This window comes from Pundamilia nyererei, unplaced genomic scaffold (assembly GCF_000239375.1).
Source record: "Pundamilia nyererei isolate P.nyererei 1_Seehausen unplaced genomic scaffold, PunNye1.0 scaffold00049, whole genome shotgun sequence".
Lineage (NCBI taxonomy): Eukaryota > Metazoa > Chordata > Actinopteri > Cichliformes > Cichlidae > Pundamilia > Pundamilia nyererei.
The window spans coordinates 1,509,429-1,536,139 of NW_005187450.1; the positions used below are offsets into that span (position 1 = coordinate 1,509,429).

At 40.1% G+C, this 26,711-nt stretch overlaps 1 protein-coding gene across 1 annotated transcript in view; it reads right to left on the reverse strand.

Annotated features, from left to right (window-relative positions):
- cntn3a.2 (contactin 3a, tandem duplicate 2) overlaps positions 1-26,711 on the reverse strand; it is a 38,061-nt gene that overhangs the window by 8,321 nt on the left and 3,029 nt on the right. The window contains exons 3-15 of the mRNA XM_005732936.1: positions 25,884-26,019; positions 19,736-19,911; positions 17,827-17,922; positions 17,462-17,665; positions 16,511-16,613; positions 15,649-15,833; positions 14,646-14,782; positions 13,504-13,633; positions 12,875-13,025; positions 12,462-12,589; positions 11,018-11,187; positions 9,530-9,647; positions 4,408-4,566 (exon numbers count right to left, since the gene is read on the reverse strand). Coding sequence (XP_005732993.1) covers positions 4,408-4,566; positions 9,530-9,647; positions 11,018-11,187; positions 12,462-12,589; positions 12,875-13,025; positions 13,504-13,633; positions 14,646-14,782; positions 15,649-15,833; positions 16,511-16,613; positions 17,462-17,665; positions 17,827-17,922; positions 19,736-19,911; positions 25,884-26,019 — 1,893 coding nt within the window. The remainder of the gene's footprint in view (positions 1-4,407; positions 4,567-9,529; positions 9,648-11,017; positions 11,188-12,461; positions 12,590-12,874; positions 13,026-13,503; positions 13,634-14,645; positions 14,783-15,648; positions 15,834-16,510; positions 16,614-17,461; positions 17,666-17,826; positions 17,923-19,735; positions 19,912-25,883; positions 26,020-26,711) is intronic.

Below are 26,711 nucleotides of genomic sequence, written 5' to 3' on the forward strand. Positions count from 1 at the left end.
TCTGGACAGGTCGCCAGCCTGACGCAGCTTCTCAGCAAACAGCTGCCAATGTACACCTCCAGCACATACAGGCCAATGTTAGATATCATAAGTGATTTCTCAGTTGTGTTGCTCTCCAGTGTTTTCTCTCCTTTTAGCTTTGCTTTGCTCTCAGCTAATTCCGGAGGGAAACATCTAAGCTTTTTAGATGTGATTTTTTTCCCCCACCGAATTAACCAAGCAGTTGTTTTTTTGTGAAATGCAGCCTTTACACCGTTTTTACTTAAATTACAGGACTGTTTTAGCCATAATGAGATTGGATAAAACCAATAACAGGGAAGCAAAACAGGTGCAGTCCAGAAAACCAGAACAAGCTCTGTAGTGCTCAGAAAGTTCTGTGATCAGCATTTGACTTTGCCAATTCATCATGCCCCTTTTTTGTTACAAACAGTTGCAGGATTGGTAAAAATTTGATTACAGGAATTTTACCGTGAAGCAATTCCTACTTTCTCATTTAGGTCAAACTTTTCTATATAAAATCTGTACAATATACTTTTAAGTTAAACTCAATTGTCTCAAAAAAAGCCTCACACATACAACGATCCCCTATGAGCAAGCACTAGTTGACAGTGGGAAGGAAGAACTCCCTTTTAACAGGAAGAAACCTCCAGCCGACCCAGGCGCAGGAAGGGCCGGCCATCTGCCATGACTGGTAAAAATCCGCCTTTATGCTCACCCCAGCTGATTTATTGTTATTATAATTGTTATTATTTATACTGTTTATTATTATAAGCCTTACCCTTTTTAAGTAAACTAATAAAAACAACTGCAGTATATGCATTCAACCTTTTCTAGACACCTGGACCCAGATCATTAAGAATGCAGAAAAAGCCTGGTATTTGCCTTTTTCATATAAACTCACATTTATAAGAGACGAATAAAAAATGACAGCATGTGCACCTATGTTTAAGTTTTCCCACATAAGTACAATGTAAAACGTTTCATTTAATGGATTAATGAAATTTACTTGATTGCAATGCATTGAGTTTATACCTTAATGATTAATTACTTGAATGAATAAACCTTTCGTTTTGTGCATCTCAGTTGCATTTTAATCAAAATTATTGCTTCATGTCTACTGAGGGTGAAGAACATTTTTTGAGTGTTACATTTTGAAAACCTTAGGAAAAAGCTGCAGCTGTGCATAATGACTGTCTGTCTTTCTCCAAACTCCTCTTGCCTCTGGTCTGTAGTGCCTTTTCTTTCTTTGTTTATTTTCTGCTAGAGTCCTTTTACTCTGAACTTAACAGAGTTGATAGCTTCAGTTCTTTTTTCCCATTCAGTGGGTTTGATTCTGTTTGTATTTCCAAAGCTGAGGGTACCAAATAAAACACATTCCCTTTTCTCCACTTCTCAGATGAGTGTCTCAGTTTCACATTCAACGAAATTGCTTGTTTGCTGTTTTGTTTCTATGTCCAATAACTTCTGGTGGAAATGGCAATTTTATATGCAAATGATGTTTTCATCCATTCATGGCTGTGGATGGGAGTAGAAATTAGGCTTGTGTAGATGCTTCAGGACCAAGCTGTGACAAAAACAGACTTGACTTGAAAAGATGAAAAGGACGCTGGTGTTGACTTAGCATGAGTACACAGAAGGTCATCAAAGTGGCTAAAATGAAAAAGTAATAATGAAAAAATACGGAGCCACCAAAATAAGCCTCATCTCTTTATATTTTTCCTAAGTAGCCAGATTTTCTTGTCATTTTTAAAGTGGCCTTGAACAACAGCCCCCCAGGATTTCAAAGTTCTCCACTGGACACTGGCAGATTTTTCACTCTTTTTTAGTTCAGACCTTGCACCTGACCATATATATGTTTTTTTGTTTGTTAAGACACTTATCACTAGCATAAAAAACCACCTAAATCAAGGGATGAACCAGTGTTCTACAGACAACTTGGAAATTTTTTATCGTTAGATATTTTGTTACCAACAGACTGTCATAAGAACACATAATTTGTTATAATTTCTTTAGTTGAATCTCCAAAAAATGCCAAAGATAACAGTTTGACAGGCATCAAATCATATTTTTTGCAGCAACAAGGTGATTCCCAAAGTGCTATTAGCTGAAAACTTGACATATCTCAACGTGGTGTGCAGTGTCCTTAAAAGGACAGGTGGAAGACAGAAGAAGTGACAGGCCTAAGAAACTATCTACAGAAGACGAACAGTATCTGAAAATCATGCCCTTAAGAAATAGGAAAAAAAATCCACCAGCTGATAGACCTGAGAGATGCATCCTGCCCTCAGCTGATCCATCTGATTAGTCCAGATGATTTTGTTTTGTACCAGTAAATAGTTGGTTTTCAAACACATGAAGGTCTCTGTGTGGTGTTTGCAAGTCTTATTTCTAGAGAAAGAACTAGTGACCTAAGTGACTGTGTGATAGTAATAGTATAATAGGAATTGTTTAAAATATTATTTGCAGGTATTTGATTCATTGAGATATTATTCTTATTGTATCTCTTATATTTCTACTGTTCAGCACTTTGGTCAGCCTTGTGTGTTTTTAAAGTGCTATATAAATAAACTATGATGATGATGATGATATCAGGTTGCAGCAAAGCTGGTGCCAATCCCTGCACAGATCACTGGTACATCAACAATAGTTCACACTCTTACATGATCTAATACTTCTTATTTGTCTTTCCTGAACAAGTTTGCTCTTAAACCTAACTCCATTCTTGGAATGTGAATCTTAATCTGCATCTGCTCAGCTCTGTTGAGAATCATTAAAGCAGTGGTTGGGACTTCTAGTCAGTAAATCAATCAATCAATCAATCAATCGGTTAAAACAGATTATTATGGACTTCAAAATCTTATATGGGTTTCTTATGTACCTATTTTCAGTGATATCAACTTTAACAGCAGGAAACTAACCAGGCATATAATTATTCCTTTCTCTATATTTGACAACAGCATAATAAAACTGGAAATTTTGTTTTTGGTGTGCCACCCCAATATTTTTAATGGCTCCCATATGGCCACTCCTATGAAAAAATTCTGGAGGCGTCCCTACAGGTATTATTGAGACTCTGCAGGTCCAAATTTGACATTTTAGGTTCAAATTGTCATCGATGGGTAAGAAGGAGGTCAACAGTGAGTGTCTATAGCCATCTGCAAAACTCAGCAGAGGCTCTGTCACGGTTTGGGGCTTTATTTTAGCCAGTGGGGTTGGCGATCTTGTCAAAAATTAATTGAATTATGAACAGAGAAAAGTAAAATTTTGAGTCACCATGTAATACCACTTGGAAAGCTGATTGGCTTTTTGCAGTTGCCATTGCAGGAAAAATCATACCTGGATTGAAAAACACACAATGAAACAATATCATTTATGGACTGGTCTCCTCAGAACCCCAACAGTGAAGCAAGTGTGGGATCATCTAAAGGTATCTAACATGCAAAGAAGAGCTTTGAACGTCCTTCAAGAAGCCGGAAGAGCTATTCCTGGAGACTACTTAAAGAAATGACAAGAAGGTTTGCCTACGAGAGGCGATCATACCAGATATCAACTTTTAAGCTCATTAGAGTTGTACAAACTGTCTTATTGTCACGGTTCTGGGTCGTTCTGACCCAGCTTTTTGAGTTCTTGTGTTTTTATATTATGGTTTATGTTTTGAGTCCTTTGTTGTACTGTGTTTGTTATTTCCCCAGGTTTCAGTTATGGTTATCATAGTTTATTTCTTAGGTTTTGTAATATGGCTTCCCTAGGTTCTTATGTTCTGTCTCCCCAGTTGCTGTTAAGTTTACATGTCTAGAGTTCAGTCAGTGTGTTTCCTGTTTTACTTTGAAGGTCCGTGTCTCATGTCAGTGTTTCTAGTTTTGCTTCCCTTGTCTCGTCCAGCCTGATTACTCCCAGCTGTGCTCTCCTTCTGTGTCTCATTCCCTCGTTATCCCTCAGTATATTTAAGCCCTGTGTCTTTGTCAGTGTTGTAGTCTTTCTCATGGCTGTGTTTTTGTTATCCATGTCCCTGGTTAGTTTTGTTATAGTTTTTGTGCCATTCTGCAATAAAGCAGCTTTTTGGGTTTAATTCCTGTGTGGTGAGTTTTGCGTTTGGGTCCTTCTCCTGCCTGCACACAGCCGAAATATGACACTTATATTTTCATATATGTTTCCAATTTTCTCAACAACATATGAAAGAATCAGTGATCGCTCAACACTTTTGCACAGTACAGCAGCAAGAAGGACCTTTCACTGTCTTGAGTAAGAACATGAATCTCTACCCTTTTTTCTAGCTGACCCCATACACTGACCCACCTGCCAACTGGGGAAGAGAAATAACAGCATTTCCCTGTGGACATCAGTGAATTATCTGAATAATATCTCATGTGCTATAAGATGAAAATTTATCGTCAAGTACTGTGTCACCTGTGTTAACCCTCTGCCAGCCCACAGTGAAGGGAGTTCGGGTTTGAATGAGGTAATTGGTGATGGGGCTGCCGTTGTCTCTGCCGGGGCTCCACGCCAGCTGGGCTGTACTGTCTGTCACCTCCTCCACCGTCACTGAGTCTGGAGGGCTGGGAGGGCCTGGCTCAATCACAAGAACAGATATTGTGAGGTATTCGCACATGCAGAGGCACAGACGACGCTACAGAATAGTATACTCGCACGTTTCGCAAGGAAAACATGACATTTAGTGGCATATAAAGGAAAAGCACACACACACACACGCGTCGGCCAAAATGATATCGCTATATAGCCTTCATATCTTTCAATCAACATCAGCGAGAGAACATTCTGAAAAAAGCTTTCAGCTGAGAAGATGTAATGCCCTTCACAAAGTATTAAAAGTTAATTCAAGATTTATTCTGCAATATTCACCCAACTTGTAATCCTTCCCTTTCCCCGTAATCCTCCCGGTAATTGATCGATGAAACAGCAGACCTAAGTGGATGCAGGGAGTCAAATTAAAAGGTAAAAGATGAAAAAGGGGCCTCACAGCCCCAAGGAAACAGAGTTTTATCATTTATTTTTATTATCCCACCAATTAAGCGGTGTGATGTTTTACTTTAGTTTCATCTGCGGGTTCCTATTCTAATGAAGGTGTCAGCTCATCAGAAATAATAGACCACTAGAGAGCTGTGAGATAGACCGCAGAATAATAACGCCCCTTGCTCTGCTCGCACTCCCCACCAGCTCTGAAGTGGTTTCTAATCTGAAGCAAAATATACTAATTATTAAAGTGTAGCATGATTATTTTAGTAAACAATCAACTGTCTGGAAGCACAAATCCTTTTGTTTTCATATCTCCTGCAGCATGTATGTATATGTCTATGTATGCATGCAAGGATATATTGGATTAAGCTGAGCAAGTAACTGCTGAGCGACATCCTTTTGTTTACTGAAGCCTTGGACGTTACTGCCCTCATACATTTGGCCTTAAAACCGTGGCTTTAGAGATATTGATCTCTGTAAAACTCATTAGTGGCTATTGATGAAAAAAAAGCAACTTTAATACACTGGCCTCATTAATACATATTAATAGGACACACAATCAAAGATCAATTCCTTATCCTCTTAATTACATTTCATTGGCTGAGGCAAGAGGCTCCTGTCATGTCTCGAGGGTGTTCAAATAATCTGTTATTAATATGGACAGACTATCTGAGCTTTCATTGTGAACTTGTCTGAGGGAAAATTAATAACCGGCTGTATTTACTGACACTGGCGATATTATTCCGATCTCAACCAAATATTTCCCAAATTCTCAAAATGTGCTGCAACACGTGCCAGAACTAAACAAGAGCATATCATAAGCGGGTCGAAATAACAGTGTGAAAACACATCGTTCTGAAGTGTTACATTGACTGTCATGAGTTGTATTTCCCTAAAAACTATCTCTCGGGATAATGATGATGATGGTGGTTGTGCAGCTGTCAAACAAGCACAAGTGTTCCCCAAGTGGTTCAAATGCTAATGACTGTGATATTATCCTTATATTGTGACCTTCTCCAGAGCCACCATCACCACCCAGTGGAGTGTTTGTGAGGCATCTAAAACGGGGTTTTTTTCCACACCCATTGTGAAAAACAAGAACCCAGATGATCACTCAAGAGTCTTTGTGTCAGGAGCGATTATCATTGACCTTCAGCGCTGCGAGAGGAAAGGAGCGAAACCCCATTGTAAATAACACCCTGCAAAATTATCGAGCTGACTAATATACATGATTGTAACAATATGTTTGATGCCAGTAACGCCAACGATCACTGTTACCACGATCGTAAACGTGCTGCTGCAGAATCCCGGTGAAAGGAGACGTCTTGCTGTTGTTTGTCTTAACATTAAAATAGATTTTTCTTTTTTTTTTTTAAGAACATGCAAATGCAGCCACTGGGGGAAGCTGGCTGCGCTTTCATGTTTCCTCACCTTCCTCTTAAATTATACAGCCACGCAGAATGGTTTGATCTTATTTGTCAAGGTTTTGAGCTATTTATCTCTAACATTTCGGCACCCTTTGCAAAAGAAAGGGGAGTGAATTTAAATTGGAAGAAAAAACTCTTTAAAAAAAACATAAAAACTAAACCAAACAGCAGATTCAGTCTTTGCTTTAAATATTGCTCACAACATGGGACAGTGTCTTTAGACAAATTAGTTCAATTAAAATCAGGGACAGACAAGGACAATTTCTCTGGGAAGATGAGAGGTGGCAGACAGTGCATTTAGTTGTGAATTTTATTTAAATAATGAGGTTCTTATTCTTTAATTGCCTCTTTGAATGATTAAAAAAAAAAAGAACTGTGCTACATTTCAAATGTAATGCGAAATAATCTTTTTTTATAAGTTCAATAAGGGAGCCTCTGCTCCTCCTTACTGATTTGGACTATTACTACTATTTTTTTTGTCACTTTCATTTTCCCACGCTGTCAAACTCAGCTCTTTCTCAATTTCAACTCACTACTTTTGCCCAATTAGCCCGGAGACACTGTTCTCACTCTGCCTGTCAGCAGCCTGTCTATCACAAATGCTTCTTCCATTTCCACAAGTTGTCCAGGGTATCTTAACTGAACTCATCTGATTACTCTGCTCCACCATCATCAGGGTTTAGTCCTGTCACTATCTTCTACTTTCATCTGAGCCTCCGCTCTAAAGTTCTTATTAGATTTGATCAAACTGTAAATACTTACACCTGTGAGCTACATTTCCTTTCCTTCCAAATGACCTCTTTTCATTTAATAACACATAGCTACAAGCTACAACAGTTTGAAGACAAACACCTAAACTGCAGGACATCCAGAAAGGCATGTTATCCTATATTTCCCCCCAAAAAACAAAGACTAGAAAAAATCTCAAGTACTAGCATAGACATGTATTATGATACTCTATCGATGCAGGGACACTAAATATCAATATTTTATTACATAAATATGAATATTCTGTGAATACTATATACAAAAGGGCTAATTTCATGCACTAAAATCTTGAGTTAGTCATGCTTACATCTAAAAATTAACAAAAGCAGCCGCCAGCTGTTTGTTTTGAATTTTCTTCACATTCTGGGACTGATTTCAGCTTCCGGTGACTAAATGGTTGCACAGAGCAATGTTGCACACTCACTACACATTTTGATTGCAAAGTGATTGCACAGGTTGCCTGATAGGAGGTAACCTTTCTGCAAACAGTTGCAGTCTGATTTGGAGTGACTGCAATCACTCTCAGAAAGAATGTCAAAGGTTTGCAATTAATTGCTGTCTTATTGGTAACATGTTGCCATCAGTGTGAATGAGTCTCTGTCAAAGAGTTGAATGTTGTACTTTGATTGGTATGCTTGATCTAATTTTGCCTTAAAAAAACAAACAAAAACAAAAACAAAATTGCAGCGTGATAACTTTATCTTCTTGGAAAAACAGATATTGACAAAGTTTAACTTTGAGGACATCATTTGCAGTTCAAAAAAATGTTGATAACTCACAATATATGTTATTGCAATGCTCATACTGCAATAATAATATTTGATTGTGCATTAAGTGTTGTGATAATATTGTATCATGAGATATCTGGTGAGTCTTACCTGTATGAAATACACCGTTTTTGGAAAATGAAAATGAATTTAATGCCCCATGTTACCATGAAAATGACTTCAAATACATCTACTTCATATACACATTGGTGCTTTGACAGTAAAACTGTCATTAATCCATTTTTCTGTCAAGCAACTGTTTTTTATTTGTTAGTTTTGATATTTTTCTTAAATTGACTATTTTATCATCACTGCATTGCTGCTTTCACCCATGTAAAAGGTGCATTTGAAAACCGGCTCTTATCTGTTGGTTTCTACTCCACGTGTTGCGTTAATATTTTGTATTTTGGGATGTCAACGTTTTCTTGCTGAATGGTTTATGTCGTGTTTTCCACCCAGAATTTGAAGCTATTCGATCTAAACTTTGAGACATCTGTGACAGCTGCCGCGAGCAGGAAGTGTAAATAATGCACAATCTTGAGTCACACTCCTGTCTCCTGTCTCCAGTCAGGAGGCCAATCCATTTCCCTGGACTTGATATTGCTCCAGCTGGATAAACAGCATTACTTCCCATTTTTCTTTGTCCGCAGTCATTCGTAAAGAAATGCTTATTAAGAAGAGCTTCTGCGCCTCAAGTTAAATAGCAACTTGTTATCCTTGCAAGATAAAGCTATGGATTCAACCTTTTCAAATCCTGACACTAAAATCATCCCTCACCTCATCTGACATTTAGCATATTTGGGTGGTGTCAATTTGCTGGGCTATTTGGTGTATTGATTCCACCCCGAAACATCCCTCCTCCAATTCCACGAGCAACACAAACACACCCCTCCCTGAAATAAATAACAAAAGTTATTTTGTTCTGCCAAATGTAGCTCTCGACAATAATGTCTCTCAGGAGCTATACATACTGCATGAGTGAGCGCAGACAGGCATGTAAGCATTCTGCTGTCAAGTACACTGCAACAATATTGAAAACTGGTCATTAAAAGACAGGGAGAGGGAGAAAAAGGAACACATCCTAAAAAATGTATGGCTCGTACTCTTAGAATTTCACACAGTTTTGTGAAGTTTTCTTCCAAAAACATCTCTGAGCGCCAGAGAAAAGGAAAGCGCCTTCCTCTGTTTGATGTAATGAAGCGCCTTGTAGTAGAAATAAACACTCTGATGATATCCAGGGTGATTCTGATGAGAATATGGACACTTTGGTTGCACTGCAATCTCAATCTAAAACAAACCTATTTGAGTTTAAAAACCCTATCGAAAACTGCACGCCTCAAAAGATTTTTTATTTTAATTCTCAGCAAAGCATAGCGATGTAATCTCTCTGAAATCTCTTTAACACTGCTCTGCTCAGTAACACTTAAAGACTACTGACTTCCTTTTACTGAGGCTGCATCCATCATCCACTTTACGTTGAGTCTACTTTTTTTAATTTCTCTCTCTCCCTTTTTTTTTTTTACCCATTAAACATCCCTGGCTGTAAGCCCTATTTTAATTGGTGACTGCAGAGCAGAGACGAGCTTTTCTTACCTTTCACAATCAATACAGCCACGGCTGATAGACTCTCCACGTCCGTGTCCACCACACAGATGTATTTGCCAGCATGGTAAAGCTGAATGTTCCTGATCATAAGATCTCCTGCTGTTCTCTACCGAAGGAGGAAAGAGAGCTTTATGTAGCATGAAAGATAATGGACCTCGTGACAGCTTATTAAAAAAGGTAGCAAAGCATATATAAAGACACAGTAAATAGCAGCTCTAAAAACCGTTTGCATATCCTTTAGTTACAGTACTTAGCTTGGAAATTGCTGAGGAAAAGTGGCTGCACAGTGTTTCTGGGAGAAATTCTGTGTATATACAGTATCAGGTCACAAACAGCTGTTCAACATGAGCTCGAATGGAAAAGAAAAAGGCCAAAATTCACAAAAACAACAGAGAGTAAATTGAGTTTTTGTGTATGACAAGGTCTCGACTGCTTTACCCGCCTTTTGCAGAGGTCAGTGCTGTGACCTTCAAGACCTGTTGCAAGCAACTACATAAATAAGCTTTTACTACTGAGTACAGCAGGCAGCTTTTGCTCATTTGGAGAAGAAAACAAAAAAAAAGAAAAGAAAAGGCTCTCATCTAAGAGGACACCCGTAAGCAGAAAATGGTAAATTAGTGGTGAAATCGTTCTCTTGGCTTTGGCAGGAAAACGTGGCAGCACAGCCAATGTGGTTTAATTATGGAAATTAAATTCCCTGAAGCAGCAAAGTTAAGTTGATAATCTCTTTGGACTGGGGACATTTGAGCATTTCTGGGGAAGGAGTCTCTTTTCAGATAAGAACATTGTCAGTCAAACGCATACACACACACACACCCAAGAAGAATGGTTAATCTCAAAGGGTGCGAGGATGTTCTCAAAGTGTTTTGTCGTTTGGGTCTCTGCCATGCTTTGATTCCTTTACAAGGCACCTCTAATAATACGTATTCCTTCCCGTTATGAAGAGGCTGTGCAGCAGGCCATGTCAAAGCAGAATTTGAAGAGACCAGCCAACGTATTAAAAAATAGATGACTTCAGAAGACTGAGCAAGAGTAAGAGAAGTGTGCTCAAATAGAAGACAACCTGTCACAATGGCTGAGCAACTAGCGCATTACCTACATGATGATTTCTATGTAGGAAGTGTATTTTGACACGACGGCTGCCACTAAATTGTATTCTTCCATTCACAAGAATACAATTAGAAGCTAAGAGGTCTTAAATGATCTAATAACGCTTCATTCCAAAGACTTTTCCCCAGCCTTCTTTGCCACCAGAGAGAAATTTAAAATAGCAAAAGAAAAAGGATGGTATAACAGCAAGTGCAGCAAAACTTGCCATGCTCTATCTCTCCAAGAAATACCAGGGTGTCAAACCACAAGCTGTCCCTTTAAACTAATGGCAGGGATGAAGTGAAGCAAGATGGGGAGAGGTGCCAAGTGCCCATTCGCACATAAGAAAAAACAAAAACAAAAAAACTACGGCTGTGGGTCACTCACCCCACCCACAAATTCAAAGTGACCGTCTCCCTTGGCGATGAGCTGTCCATTGAAGGCCCAGGAGAAAGAAACATCAAGGACGGGATCGCTGGTGACCTGGCAGGGTAACACAATGCTCTCGCCCACAATGATCTCTGTGTCCACTGGCCCCTGGATGATTCTGGTTGGATCTACCCAGGAAAAATAAAAACGTGAGAGCCAGCCATTTCTAAAGGGGAGGGTGGCAATCTTATGTGAGACATGAGACTTTTCACTTCCAGCAGATGAGCAGCCCTTTTGTTGATTTTCAGGAAATAGGAGCAGAGTAGTGACACAACACTTCCCGAGACACAAAAATCATGCTCCGCAATACAGTGAGTCACAGGCAGAGCAGTCTGTGTATATAAAGGAAGGTCTCATGAAAAACTCAGTCAAATAATGTGTGATAACATGCAGCCTTGCCACCACTAAAACGGCTCACGTAATCTTCAGAAATCCTGATAGCAATTACAATACACCATGGATCAGATAAAACTTCATGTAATGAGCTGCTCTGCACAACCAGTACAACAACAAAAAAAAATAAAACATGAAGAGCGCTGCTTTAAAGTCTGCTATAGCAATCATTTGGCCTCCTGTGCTTCAAAAAGTCAAGATAATGAACGGCAGGAATCAAATCAAGAAGATACAACACAAAGCAAGTGGATTTGTACTCTCATATCTTACCTTGGAGAAGCTGTCAAGGGATAAAAAAAGCGTCCCCTCAGTTCTCAAGCTACTAATAATCAATGTGTGGGTCATGGCTCTGTGCCTCCGAATGCTTTACGGCTGTGAAAAAATACTCCGGTAATTTCAAAAAAAAATAACTGGCCTTGGCAGTTACAGCGGCAGACAATATCATTCAGCACATTAATAAAAACCAATAACAAACTCACAGAACATTCAACTCCAATGAAAAAAACAACAACACGCTCAACAATAACAGCATCTGTAACACCACCTCACTAATGTGCTCACCGCTTCCACTCAGGGCACTTTCATTTATTGCACTAAATTGGTTGCCTCAACTGCTTTGAGGAAAACAATGATCGTGTGTTTCGTCAAACGCCTTCCAAGCGCATTACTGCAGCCGCTGCAAAATGCGTCCGGACAAAACGACTCAATAATGCACGCGTAAAGTTTTTTTGTTTTTATTACATCCCTTCAAATAAAAACAAAACAATCAAATGATTATCTGAAATATTTAGTCTACTTAATCGCAAGACTAGAGACCTTACAAAGTATAGACACACACCTCAGCACAAAACCTCAAAGTTTATTTATTTATTTTTTTAAATTTAACTACAAGTTATTGACTCTGGTCCTTGCGGTACGCTAGCTCTCGTGTGTTAATCCATAGTGTGCATAAAATTCTGCTTACTAAGTGGAGCGCACAAACAATCTGCTATTTAACAGGAGAGCTTACCGGTAACAAGGAGCCTTCCAGTTGTACTTGACATGCCAAATCTATTCCTAGCAAAGCACGTATAGCTGCCTGCATCAGACTTGCTCACGTTGGCAAGCCTCAGCGTTCCATCTGGGGACAGTGTGATCCTATAGGAGTACACAAACAGTGAGAGCAGTTTACAATCCGACTGCCAAGAACAAAGACTCATTTTACCATCAGATAAACACCGACTTCTGGATTTTTCAGCATTCTACATAATGGACATCTTCCAGTTAGGCAGCATGTGTGTGTGTGTGGTGAATATTGATTAGACCAAAGATGGCTAAAGAGGAGTGTAGCTGGGATAGATAACTGGCTTATATACGGAAAAAAACAAGCCTATTAAACTGTGTACATTGACTTTTTCAGAATAACGTTAACCCTGTTACTACCTGTCATTTGTGTGGATTGGCAGGTTGCCTTTCTTCCATAAAATGCTAGCGATGGGATAGGCCTGGGGTTTACATTCTAAAGTCACTGTAGTTCCTGTCTTGGCTTTGAGCAAAGCTCTGAGGAGGTTCCCTGTGAAGTCTGGAGGAGAAGCTGGTGGGAAACAGCAAACTGGCGTTAGTGCAAGACTGCAGCAAATCTCACTGAGCATTTCAAGCACCAGTTTTCAAATCTTACAGTAATTGAAACACATCGTTTTTTAAAACTGACGAATCAAACCGGCATAAAAATCGACGCCGTAACGGTGTTTTTTTAGCCAGTTTTATGTATTAATAAAAGAAGAAGAATTGAGCAGAAAATATTGTTATAACTTTTAATTGGTTTTGCAGTAAAAGTTCATGTTTACTATTCAGCTATGAGTTTGGCATCTATTACACCATCTTCATCCCCACATCAAAGTAAAGGGGGAAAAAAATATATATCTAAATGTGTCTGACCCCACAAAAACATCCACATTGACCCCATTATCTGCTAATCCAGACAACCTTTAAGAATGACAGAAAGATGACCTTTAAGATCCTTTTGGCAACAAAGATTTGAGGATTTAGAAGAGAGATAAATGCCATCCTACCTAAAACCATTAGTTCAGCAGCAAAATATATGACACCGTGTTTATTCTCAGCCACACACTGGTACATGCCAGCGTCAGACAGGGTCAGCGCAGACACTGACAGGACTCCGTCCTCCACATGGATCCTGTCCTGTGAAGAAAAGGTTGAAAGAAAGCAATTATTCTCCTTACACTTACAGGTAGCTTTTGCTTTCTGCGGCGCGCTCTGGCAAGTGCTGGATTTGTTTAGAGGTGCTGTCAATGGACGCGGATCAAATCAGGATGCTGTTGCAAAATAATTTATCGCTATGAGCACAAAGCACAATTTTGTTTTCTAAGTATGGAACATTCATTTTTTTCCCTACCCTGTGCACTTTTGGTCCAGTCTATGCAATATTTGAGCTTTTTGTATTATATCTGCACTTTTTCATTTATTTTCTCAGTATTAACCATATACAGTACAGCACCTACTAGTGTTTTTTTAATCATTAGCTATATTCTGTACTATAAATATGAAACAAATTAGATAAAAATGCAACTTTCATGGTGAAAATCATATTCTGAATCGTACAACAGTAAAAACAATAAACCTCAAATAAAATAAGGATATTTAAACATTAGTTTTGAACAATATCAGGATGGTTATTGCTACAGTATAATGCATGTAAGAGGTAAGAAATTAAGTGTCAGAGGCATATCGAGGTCAGCCAAATTTAAAAATCTCAAAATATGCAAGACCACATGTATTTCTCTGGTGGTCTAGAGTTAGGTGTAGTGCTATATACAGTATATTTCACAGAAGATTAAACCCATTGTCCCTCAATATGAAGGAGCTTAAACATGCACCATGAATAATGAAAAACAAGCACTGACTCCATTCAGATAAAATAGAGCAATCTCTCGGGAGCCGTACACATCCACTTTCTAAGACTCTGTAATCTGCCAAGGTAAAGCAGAATACGAGACAGTTACATCCATGTCTCATCACTGGCACACCTTAGTAAGATGTTTACCCTCTCCTCTCATCGCACTCTGAATTACACTCGGGAAAACAGCAGTGTGTTTTATGCCAGGCTCTCGGAAATGAAAGGAAGAGCTGAAGCTGAAGATTAAGTCTTTAAAATGAAACACTTGTAGGTGGCAGACGACAGCCGGTAATTTACCTCTGAGAGGAGCTGTTGGCCGTTCTTCAGCCACGTGTAGGAGGGTTTGGGCCTGCCGTTGGCTCGACACTCCCAGTAAAGTCTCTCCTCAATGGCTAGAGCCGTGTCTTTCATTGTCTGGACCCACTGAGGCTTTGCTGAGGACACAGAATTATCCTCGAGTGAATTATCTGACAAGAACCAGAGGGCAGATTTCGAGGAAGGAGCATTATCGTATTAAATAAGCTGCATCTAAATAAGTTCAAAGGAAAGCGTGTGCAGATTGGCAGCCCAAATTAGGGAGGGGGGGTCGTCAATGGGTTTTCCTTTAAGAGGCTAGAAGAGAGAAAATTGAATTCAGTCTATCAGTTACATCTCTTAAATGTGTCAGCAGCCCGAGGCAACCCAAAGATTAACATTAAAACCCCGAACCACAAAGGAAGAAGCTCTCATGACCGGCGAACAGCACCCGATACCAGCACTCACCCCCCCAAACTGTCACCTTAATTCTGCGTATAATAAACGTCAGGTCCTGCTTGTTTCCCATCCAGCACACAACCCCCCCTAAGTCTCTCATATATTTACAGCTTTCAGGAAATTTCATGGGTTTCATGAGTGCAATGCTCATAATAAGCACAGCTCACTTCGGTGGCACTGTACATACTGTCACTTCCAATTTCACAAGTGTCATTTTTCCCTCTTTCACAGATTCACAGGAAAACACAGCGGCTGAAGCAAGCCAAGAACCCAAAATGTAATAGCTGCAGTGAAACGCTTAAAATGCAGGAAGAAGGCAGAGATTTGTGTGTGCATTAAAGTAGCGTGTATAACAATGAGCTCTTGCTATTATAAAATTACTTATAGCTTTTAAACGATCACATTACAATTGTTGCCATTTACAAAGTCTAACGACGTGACAATTGTCGACGTTGCTGAAAGAAGCAGAGATATTGATTGTTTACCCATTTTGTCTAACTCAATTGTCTGTGGCGTCGTCTCAAAACTCAAACAAAAGTCGCAGTACCATAAAAAGCCAGCCGACCGGTGACTGTGTTCTTCCCCATCTTGTTCTCGGCCACGCACTCGTAACCGCCCGTGTCGTCCTGCTGAAAGCTGGGAATCTCCAGCACGGCGTTCGAGTACTTCATTTTGACTTTGCTGGGGAAGGGAACGCCGTTGGCCCTCCTCCAGGTGATTTCTGGGACGGGGCTGTGAGACACATGCGAAGGAAGAGCTCAGCGGGGAATCAGGTGCAGGTGTCTGTAACAATCTGGAGCAATAAAGCGTCAGATGGACTGCAGAACTTATTTTTTTCGTTTTGCTGATAAATGGTCAAGACCACGGGTGTCAAAACAGATTGGCTCAGCAAAGACTCCAATCTGGCCCACTGAGTGGTTTTGGAAAATAATCTTTGGAGACATTTAACTTTATTTTTATACATTTTACAGCTTTTCCCACTGATGAAGACCTCCCCCACTGTCATTCATACTAAAACAAGTAATGAAGTAACAGATAAACAATTAAATGATCTTATCTGCTACAGAAATGTCTTTATTTACAATGGGTGAGTAGAAAAAAAAAGACATTCTCTTGACAAAACCTTTGTTTTATAATTTATGATAATTTCACACACCTATTTCTTATAATTTAAGCCCAAAGAGTCATGTTGACAGATTTCCTGTGGGCTGTATGTGCCCCCAGGATATAAAATGAGTTTGACATCCCTGGTCTGGACTTAACCCATTCCAACGACACGTTGCTTTCAGACCAATCGTGGCTTGATGCCACGCTCTAAGAACCATAATTGCTTAGAAATCCAGATGTTCCTTGTATGGAAAGAAAAGACAGTAAAAGATTAAAAACATGCTTGAGGAAATCCAGCTTACTTCCCAAGGGCGAAACATTCCAGCGTAACTGTTGATCCTTTCGCGGCGGGTACATTGTCTGGGAAATTAACTTCTATTTTCGGCTCGTATTCACCCATCACTCCTATGAGGACCAAGCACAAGAACTTGCTCAGTATTCCATTATGCATGAGTTACAAGCATTACGGCTGGCATTATGGACCAAACAATAGCACTAGAAAGCTAACAGAGGAAAAAATGAAATGCACATGAGCAAACGCTCTCTCATGGGTAAACTAAACTCAAAATCGTGCATCGCTTAAGAGTACAGTCACCAGAGTGTAGCCAAAACCCAGCGAGGAATAATTTAAATACACCGAGCATTATTTTTCATCTAGAGATTTTTTTTTAATCTGCTATTTCAAAGCTTGAGTAGGCAGTTCCTAACCTCTGTTGTGTTTCATTGTTAATATCAGCATTCAGGAAAGGCACTCAAGATCGCGACCAGAAAGTGATGCAAGGGGATTTAAATTTATGCAGTTACATGTACAGTACACTGAGTAGAAACTGGCTGAACCACCAGAACACTCAATGTAATGGTCCACTGACGTATGACTTATGTTTAATTCATTCCCAAGGCAATCTTTATTCACTCCTTCTATGAAAGCATAACAGAGAACAGAACAACACGCCGCTGAGAACAGGCCCGAGAATTCATGTGAAAGCAAAGAGAAAGCTTTTAAAGGGACTGCGAATTATAAGAGAAGCTAAGTCAGCAAAGAAGAGATTTGGGTGCTTTGTTTGCTGGCCTACATTGAGGAGCAACTGTTTACTTACAGGCATTAGCCCTCTGTGACTCAACTTCAGTGAGGTACAACGAGATAAAGAGCACTCTCGCTGGCGTAATGATTAAAGCCACCTTAAAATGAAAGGCCCATAATGCGAGGCTGAAAGGCAATACTTGTCACGTCAAAGGCACAAGCTGTGTCTTACCATCTGTCCTGAGGATCAGAGACGTGGGGGAGCTCTGAACCTTGCCCTTTGTGATGCTGTTCATCACTACACACGTGTAGTTGCCCACATCAGAGGGCTCCACCTTGGCAATGTAAAGGTTTCCCGTCTGCTGGGAGACGAAGCGCCGATTGTCTTGCTGAACGAAGTACGGGTACTCATTGAAGATCCATGCATAAGTAAGGTCTGGAAGGCAAACAAGGAAGCGCATGAGACGATCCTGGATGCTCTCTGATATTAAATGTGATTAAGAGAATTAACTGTGATTAGAAAAGGGGCTAATCAGTGGCAGCAAGATTATGTTTTAATCACACTTCAGCAGGACTCAAAACAACAGCAGAGTTTACCTCCTGAGGAAGTGGGCGATCCACAAAGCAACACCACTCCTTGTCCCTCTCGGACGGACACTGCGCTTCTGGTGTGAACTTTGAAATGATCTAAGTCTGACAGGGAGGGGAAAAATGAAAAGGAAGCTTACTGTAGGATGTCACATATCAGGGGAGTGGAAAAGAGGCTGAGTAAAAGCTTTCTTGAAGACACTGACACAAACCCATAAGAAAGCTGTAATGAAAATTGCACTTCTGCAAGGCCTGAGGGAGAACAAAAGCAACTGAGACAAGTGAGGCTCTGAAACAGAAGAGTTTAGACAGACTGCTGAACCCAGGGCCTGAATGAGATATGAGCGATATGCCATTTTATGAAAAAAAGGAACTTGGATGTGAAAACCTGCCACTAACTTAATTTATGTACATGTTTGTGTAAGCGCTGAAATCACAAGACTTGACTTAGCACAGAATCTCAAATAGAAATCTATCCCGCAGCAGCAGAGATGGCCGAACAGGTAAACACACGAGCCAATCATGTTGCTGAACTGCGGCTCGTGCACAGAAGAGGTTCATGACGGTTCATAGCCTCTGTATGAATCGTGTAAATTAGCCTGGCATATGTTCAAGGCTCTGGTGGGACTAGCGAGAGCCATTCGCTACATCTGCACTCTGAATTGAGTCGTGATGAAGTCTGTAAGGCTGTGCAACTTTGCATGTGCCAAGCAGAATTACAATTTGAGGCTTTATAAACTTCATACTTCAACCTTTACAGTTTTTTCTTAAATCAGTGCTTTACAAGGTAGAGTTTGTCCATTGTAAGAATAAACTTTTGGATCTCTCTCTATTCATTTTATAGTGGTTTCAAAATAGCTGCCCAAAAACTGCCTGAGGGGGACCAAGACATTAATATACCATGACGAGATATGCTGCAAGAGCTCATAACACTATAAGAAAAAAGTTGAAACGACTGAAAACTTTTTATTGAGCTACACCTTAAGGTATATGTACCTAGTAATATTTTTTTCTTGTTATTATTCTTTCGTGTTGCATCCAAATATTGCTAAGAGAATCTGAAAAAGAAAAAGAACTATAGTTTTTCATTGGAGACTCCTTTGAAGGTTAATAAAATGACTCAAACTTTTTTCAGAGAGGTTAGATTATCCATTATCCGGTCATTATTCTCAAGTCATTGTTGTTAAGTTATTAAAATGTCATTATTCCATTTTTTCTGACCATCCCATATCTTAAAAGCTTGTCAAAAAAGACCCAAAACATCTGCACGGCAAGATACCACCACCGAGTGAAGGTGTGAAAAGGCGCTTTGTTGCGATCTGCATGAAAGGAAGCCTTAATGAATAGTATAGAAGTAATAAGTATTCATTTGGTTATTCATTTGAGTTGTTTACCTGCTTCACCAGCAGGAACGTGATGTGAAAGTACATTTTTTTACTGCCTAAATTATTATTTTTGTAGCAATGCATTGTAGTATAGTTTGCACTGCAGCTTATATTCATTTGCTTTGTTCTTCCTTTTTCATAAAAGTGCAGGTATGCTGTGTTCTGTTCTTTTTTTTTATTCTTCAGGCTCCAGTCCTTATTAAGTTATTCTTCAAACACTACTTGTGCAATTTGGTAGACTACTTTACCCCAGAGTGCATGCAACGAAACTGGAATGACTTCTGATTGAAGCAAACAACACAAAGTGAAATAGCAACTCTTAGTCTGCATGACCATAAGTAAGGAAGCGTCATCGCACTCAGATTCTTCCCATGTTACGTTAACATTTAATGCGGCTCCCCACTGAACTTGCTGCGTGCTGATAAATACTGCAAATAAAGCAATTCCATTTTAGTGTACGTCTGCATTATTTGTAGTTAAGAGCATTTACACACCCGTGGTTTTTTGTAGTTAAAACTCTGACTGTAACTTACAGGCAAACTGAAGACTTGCTCTTCTGCTGAGGATAGCTCCTACTGTGTTGTAGGCCATACACTGGTACATCCCTACATCCTGGTAGCGGTCCAGGCTGCTTATAATGAGGTTGCCCCCAGACAGACGCCGCCGACGATCCAGACCCAGATTTATGAGAGTCCCATTCAGTGACCATCTGTGAGGGCAAAGACACCATCAGTCCCTGGCAAAACACGCAGTCCCCTTCTTCCATCCAACCAAGGTGGTCTGACAGGAGGTGAGTGGAGAACACAATTCACTGTGGTAACTCACTTGGAATAAGAATAATACACTTTATGTGGTGTGATTTGCGATGGTGCCAAGGATTTTAAAAGGTTGCTAGTTGAAATGAACTCTTGTGGTTAGGACTTTGGCCAACGATTCTTTTCGGCTGTGATTAAACTTCCTTAAAAACAAACAAATCTGCAAACACAACTGTGTTGTGTTCAGGGTTAAGGACAATGGAGTTGATACATGTGTGACTGCCAGCAAATTATGGACAGTTCTGTGCATCAACTTGATAAACTTTGCTTGCAGTCATTTGAAAAGAAAGTACACCCTCTTTAAATTCTAAGGCTCGTGCATCAGGACACAATGAAAATTAATTGATTCAAAGTTGATACAAGGTTACTACAGGCTCAGACAAACAGATGACGACACATTATGCCATGCCATTATATATTGAAAAAAACAAACAAATCCCCACCCCAGCAAAATGCAGAAGCATGAAAAAACTAAGTACACCCTTACTGATTCCCCAGGAATTAAGAGGATGAGAAACAGCCAAGTGCTGCTAATCCAGTCCACTTGATTAAGTGATGATCAGCAAGTGTAAGCACCTCTATAAAAGAAAGATTTTTGGCAGTCTGTTGGTCTGTAAAGTTCAGGTGTGTGTTAGCAAAATGCCAAGGAGGAAAGACATCAGCAGTGATCTGGGAGAAGCTGCTGACCATTAAACTAGGAAGGGTCTAAAGGACATTCCCCCACAATTTTAAGTCCATCATTCTACAGTAAGAATGATTATTCACAAGTGGAAAAAACTCAAGACAGCTGCTAGTCTTCCCAGGAGTGGGAGTGCCAGCAAATTCACCCAAGGTCAGACAGGTGACCTGCAAAAACCTCAAAGCAACATCTGAGTTAGCATTAAAAGTTAAAGTTCATGACAACTCAATTAGAAAAAGGCAAGTATGGCTTGGTTGGAAGAGCTGCCAGGAGAAAACCCTCTTCTCCCTAAAAATAACACAGCTGCTCAGCTAAAGTTTGCAAAGCTGCATCTGCAGAAACCACAAGACTTCTGAAACAATGTCCTGTGGACAGGCAAGACCGTTGTTTGGCCACATTGCACTGTGCCACATTTGGAGAAAACCAAACGCCGAATATCAGCACAAACACCTCAAACCAGCTGTCAGTGAGTCGACAATGAACTCTTCCAGACTTCAAGCTGACTGAAACCCTGTGGTGGGACCTTAAGAGAGCTGTGCATAAACAACAGTCTACAAACTTTGATGAACTGAATCAATGCTGTAAAGAAGAGTGAATCAAAATTCCTCCACAACAATGTGAGAGACTGATAAAGTCACGCAAAAAACTATTCATTCATGTTATTGTGGTTATAGTTATTACCAAAATGCAGAAACATTTTGCAGAAACCAAAATGTTTCTGCATTTTAGCTTATTTTTGTTAAAATAAATAAACAATATATCATATATTGTTCTACAGTTAAGTAACTTTAGAAGCTGATAAGGACCCGATGAGTTTATTATCTGCTGAAATTTACCACCTTAGGAATAAAAGAGAGTGTACTTTGTTTTTCGAGACGGTATGCTGCTTGAGCGAATCATATTTTTTTGTACCTGCAGTCTAACAGTACCGTAATCATGCTGCCATGTCTATATATCATTAATTTACTCACCTAACAGATGTCCTTTGTGTCTGTATAAACCTTGAAGTGCAAATTTCTTTACGGTGTTGTATTTTTTCCATTTTTCTTTATTTAGCTCTGCTACTACTTGCTGCTGCAGTTATCCCATTTTCCCCACAGGGATCATTAAAGTTTAATCTAGGGGTATCATACACAAAGCTGTCCTTCGCTATTTAAGGGGAGCGGAGGACAAAGGTTTTAGAAGCCATTCTGGACAATGATCATCAGTCTAACCATAATCACCTCGTCTCTGTCACATTAGATTTACATAATGTGATATTATTCCACCTTTGACTCCCCATCAGGACTAAACATTACCACCTGGCAAGAGGTAACAATGGCTCAATGTATCAAAGGAGGCCTTTTAAACTCCTTTTCACCCTTTATTATATCTTTCCAACACTTAGCAGGAGGAAGAATTAAAAAAAGAAGAAGCTCTGTGAAGCAGGTTACGACGGTGCTATCAAATAAATGAAGCACCTAAAAGAACTCTTAAAAACTTAAGGTTAATTCATTGATTCAAGCAAGTCTCATTATTCATTTTCATTCCCCGCCACCGCAAAAACTCTATCTCCTTTTAAATGCTATTCAAAAGCTGAGCATTGATGGGTTCAAGGACAGAGCACTTTTCAAGAATGTTCCATTGTTTGTGTTTAAGAAAAAAACATAACCCTTTCTTTCACTTAGCAAAACACTTCCTTTCTTGCTTTACTTAAGTGGCAACAAGTGGCAACAGACATGTGGGAAACACAATGGATGACTTTTCAAAAGCATATATGTTTCGCTTCCCAGTAAAAGAGAGAAGAAAAAGAAAACATTCTTAAAGAATAATTAGCGATCAGGTGCAACAATATCAACATCGGAATAACACTGGTCGTTAAAATGCATCACTGAATTCATGTGGATTTTACTTTAATGCTTTACATGGTTGCAGACTCATGACAATTGCAGTGGCTTCCTCCAGCCTCAGTACAGCAATGCGCTCCACTGCATTTAAAAAAAAAGGTGGTGGGAACATTTTGGGAGCATTACAAAAATCGTTTTCACACATTAACTCTGGAAAAAGTTGGCAGTACTTGGAAGATGCCGTCTTCTCTCACATGCAGTACACATGGAGATCGCTCGTGCCAGCCATGTTCTCGATGCTGGAAATATTCAGTTTGGTTTAGAGTAGAGATCTTCCTGTGCAGAGCGTCCACAAGGCAGCACATAGGGCTCGCTAGCTGTGCATTCACCAGGGTATTATCTGTGCTGTTCTCACAATCTGTGCAAACCAGAACCCACTGCGTGGGACATTTGCATTCTCACATGCACCTCCGTCAGGTAATATTTCGAAAAGTTGAGGGCTCATATCCCAATCTGTTCAAGCATCTGTGGGATGCCCAATCCAATAAGAGCTCTTAACCCAGCGGACCTCGAGGATCTGCTACCAATGAGCTAGACTCAGAGGTCCTGAATCCATGCCCAAAAAGGTCAGTGCTGTTTTGATGCATCTAAACAATAGAGGAGGTTTTAATGGCTGATCAGTGCACGTTTATCATGCTGCACAATGAGTTTGTGACTTAACCAATGCCTCTCTGCCTGAAATCTTTCCACAGCGCTGCACATAGATTGCTTACACAGAATGCAGACTGGCAGATCAATTTGCTCTCACATCTATGGTATATGTGTATGTGGACATCCTGGAAAGGAGAGAGTGGTTGTTTATTTGACACCACAGCCTGATTGACAGCTTTCCCACCAACTTGAGCAAAAAAAAAAGCAAGCGCTCGATAACACCTTTGTTTTTTAAACTAATGAAATATGACTCTTCATGAACCGTCTGTGCTGCAGAAACAAAGCAATAAAAAGGGCAGAAACTTGAAGTGGCAGGCAAAACTGCCCACTGGTTTCAGAAACATCAAGTAACTTTGAAAAATAAAGCAAAATATCTCCTTTGCCAAGAAAGGGAAGCATAACAGAAACATTTGTGCGAAAAGACAGACATAAACAAGATGATGAAGTCGCTGGAGACGAAAAGGCGAAGAAAGACTCGATTACAAATATCCTGATGCCAGGACTTCCCCAGAAATCCCACGTCCATGCTCTGAGGGGACCGTGTTGCTTTGACGCCACGAGGCAGACCTACACAAGATCAGGCAGGTGGTTTTAATGTTGTGGCCGATCAATACACATGCAGCTTGGTCACTGTATGCAATGAGGTTAACCCTATTACTCTTGTGGCTTACGATGAACACCTAAAGGGCTGGAATGACTAGTACATGCCTGCATGTTTGTGTAGGTGTCCATGTCCACTCTTGCATTCAGCTCTTAATCCCTTAGCCACCGTTTTCACCTCTTTTTGACCTGCTCTGAAGTGCCTCTGCTGTTCAGTGGTGCCACGAACATAGGGCAGGTGATTGAATGGCAACTGGAAAACTGAATTACTCCGCTTGAAACTCATTTTGTGAACACATGTTGTCTGACCACAGAGAAATCCGAGTATTCTGGATGATCTACCGGTCTAGAGCCACAGACTTCAAACCTCAGGTCAAGTAAAGGGTAGACAAGTCACCTTCTGTTTACGTTTAAGACACTCACACAGTGTAACTTTTATAGCCTGCAGCAGCAACGATGCTTTTCTATAGAAGATCTGATTTTCTCCCACGAGTTTTTAAATCAGTGCTGTGCGCATAGTATGAAAGTCTCATATCTCTGTGAGTGACAGGAGTGGCAGAGGAAAGGGAAAAGGGGGAAAAGAGAAGAAGGGGGATGGGAGAGAGCAGTGTGAGCCCATTTACACTTCAAGAGAGGAGCCAGAGAGGTGCTGAGGGCATACAGAGCCTAGCACAGCCAGCGTGACAAGACACCCCGTTAAACATGCTCATCTCACCTTTAATCAGTACATGGAAATACCTGGTCTTAGATGGGGAATGTGAAGAGCCTGAAATAATGAATGTACATACTCCACACCACTGTCATTCATTTCATCTGCGCCGGCTGTGCTGCAGTAATTCCAACGTCGAACGCCAAAGACACTTGTAATCAATGTCTGTTGGTGCCAACCGGTGTCTAGCAACCTGCATCGGCCTCATTGTGTTTTATAAGAGGAGACGATCATTAAGATGCTACACATGTGTCACTAAGATACTATCTGGTAAGACAAGAGGCAGATTGGTGGTGTGTTAGTCAATATGAATTAGTAAAGCCATAATGACACTGCTGCACAGAGTGTCTATGTGCATTTCAGTCTAATTTGGAGAAAATTAATAGAAAGGAAAGCGGCTTGCTTTTCCACATGAAAACTATAATCTAAATTGGCTTTGCAAGAATGGCAAGCTGGGAGCAGCCAGGAGTATAAAAAGGTGTCTGCATCTGTATTACTTTTCTTTTCTGGGGTAAAAAGTCACTGAGAATATCCAGATGAGTACATCACTTCTTCCTTTCCCTCATCTTCTTTTTCCATTTAGATTGCGATCATGTCTCAATGCAGCTTTTATGTTTGCTCAACTAATCATTTACTTTAAACAAGCTCCTCTTTTGACGTTGACAGTTGAGAAAATACCGTCGGTGATGAAAGCGAAAGAGTGGAGAAAGTGCAAGTAACTGCTTATGAGGTGGAGAACGAGTCCGCCTGTGTTATTTTAAACAAAAGAGCAATACGGCGTTGATAATGCGCTAACTGAACTGCAGTTCAGTTAGGACGCTGGATCTTTATTTCCATCAGTTTATATTTGAAAGCTGTGTTCTGGCATCTCACTCCCATGAGTGAATGAATGTACTAAGCTGGAAGTGAGCACAAGCGGGACCCAACACAGAGTCATGCATCAGTGACTATAGATGGGACATTTAATAAGTCAGGTACAGCACAAGACGAAGTGATGGGGTGCAGGCGGGTTGCAAAGTGCCTTGCAGGTGCAAACATTGGGGAATTAGGCAAACGTGGGCAGGCTAAAGCAGCTTTAATAGTGTGTCCTAAGTGAGATTTGCCAGTTAAATGTATGGAAGAGCATCGGCAAGGCTGTCAGCTGATGTTGGCGAACGTTGAGATCAGCTAAGCTGCTGGGATTCTGCTGAGCTCGACTTCTTATAAATGACTGCTACGTTAAACCCAACAAAATCTTGCAAATAATGATTTCTAAATCAGTCTTTCACCCATTTTAATAACCCCAAACTAACATTTTTGAAAACCTGAAGAATAAAAACCTAAACGTGAATGTGCTCCTACCTGTACTGAGGAGATGGTGTTCCCTTTGCGTCACAAGTCAGAGTAGCTTCCTCTTCTATGGAGTCAATGGGAATGAACAAATCACCCGGCTCCATTCTCCATCTCGGACCATGGAATGATCCACTGTCCAGGCAATCTGACAGAGACACAGTTCCAGCGTGAGCATGAAGACAGAATAGAAATCACTGTAATGGAGTCGGGACTCCATTATTACCTGATTTTTCTTAGATGGAAAAGTGTCATAAAGAGGCTTTTAAAACAGGGAAGCGAGCCTCATATCTTTGCGGGTGTTGCAAAGTGTTCTTGCAAACAAATAGATTTTTAAAAAATGAACTTCTCACAGCGTTCCCCGGTACCAGGAAGCCATTTCTGTCATTTTAAAAGTGTCACTGCTCCAGCATTAAAAAAAATAAAAGACACACCTCTAGTTTAACAAATTCACAAGAAAACTTTTTTAATCATTTACTAACAAACTTTTTGTCTATGCTTGGTAAATACAAACATTACATGATTATTATTCATAGAAAATCATTCCCAGCAGAAGGGGAAATCTTTACTCTCTTTTTATGTTACTTAAGTGTTTTTGACTAAGTGAAAAAAGAAAAGAAAAGTAAAATGCCTCATCATCAGGTGAAAGTGATGACGAAGATTGAGAGTATTGTGTCTGGATTGTGAGTGGAAGCCAATACTGCAGAGTGCTCCTATAAACCTGAGCCATCATCCTCTCTGACACTATTTTTGTCTCATTCCACAGCTGTAAATGTCCAAACGTGAAGACACACACACACACACACACACACACACACACACACACACACACACACACAC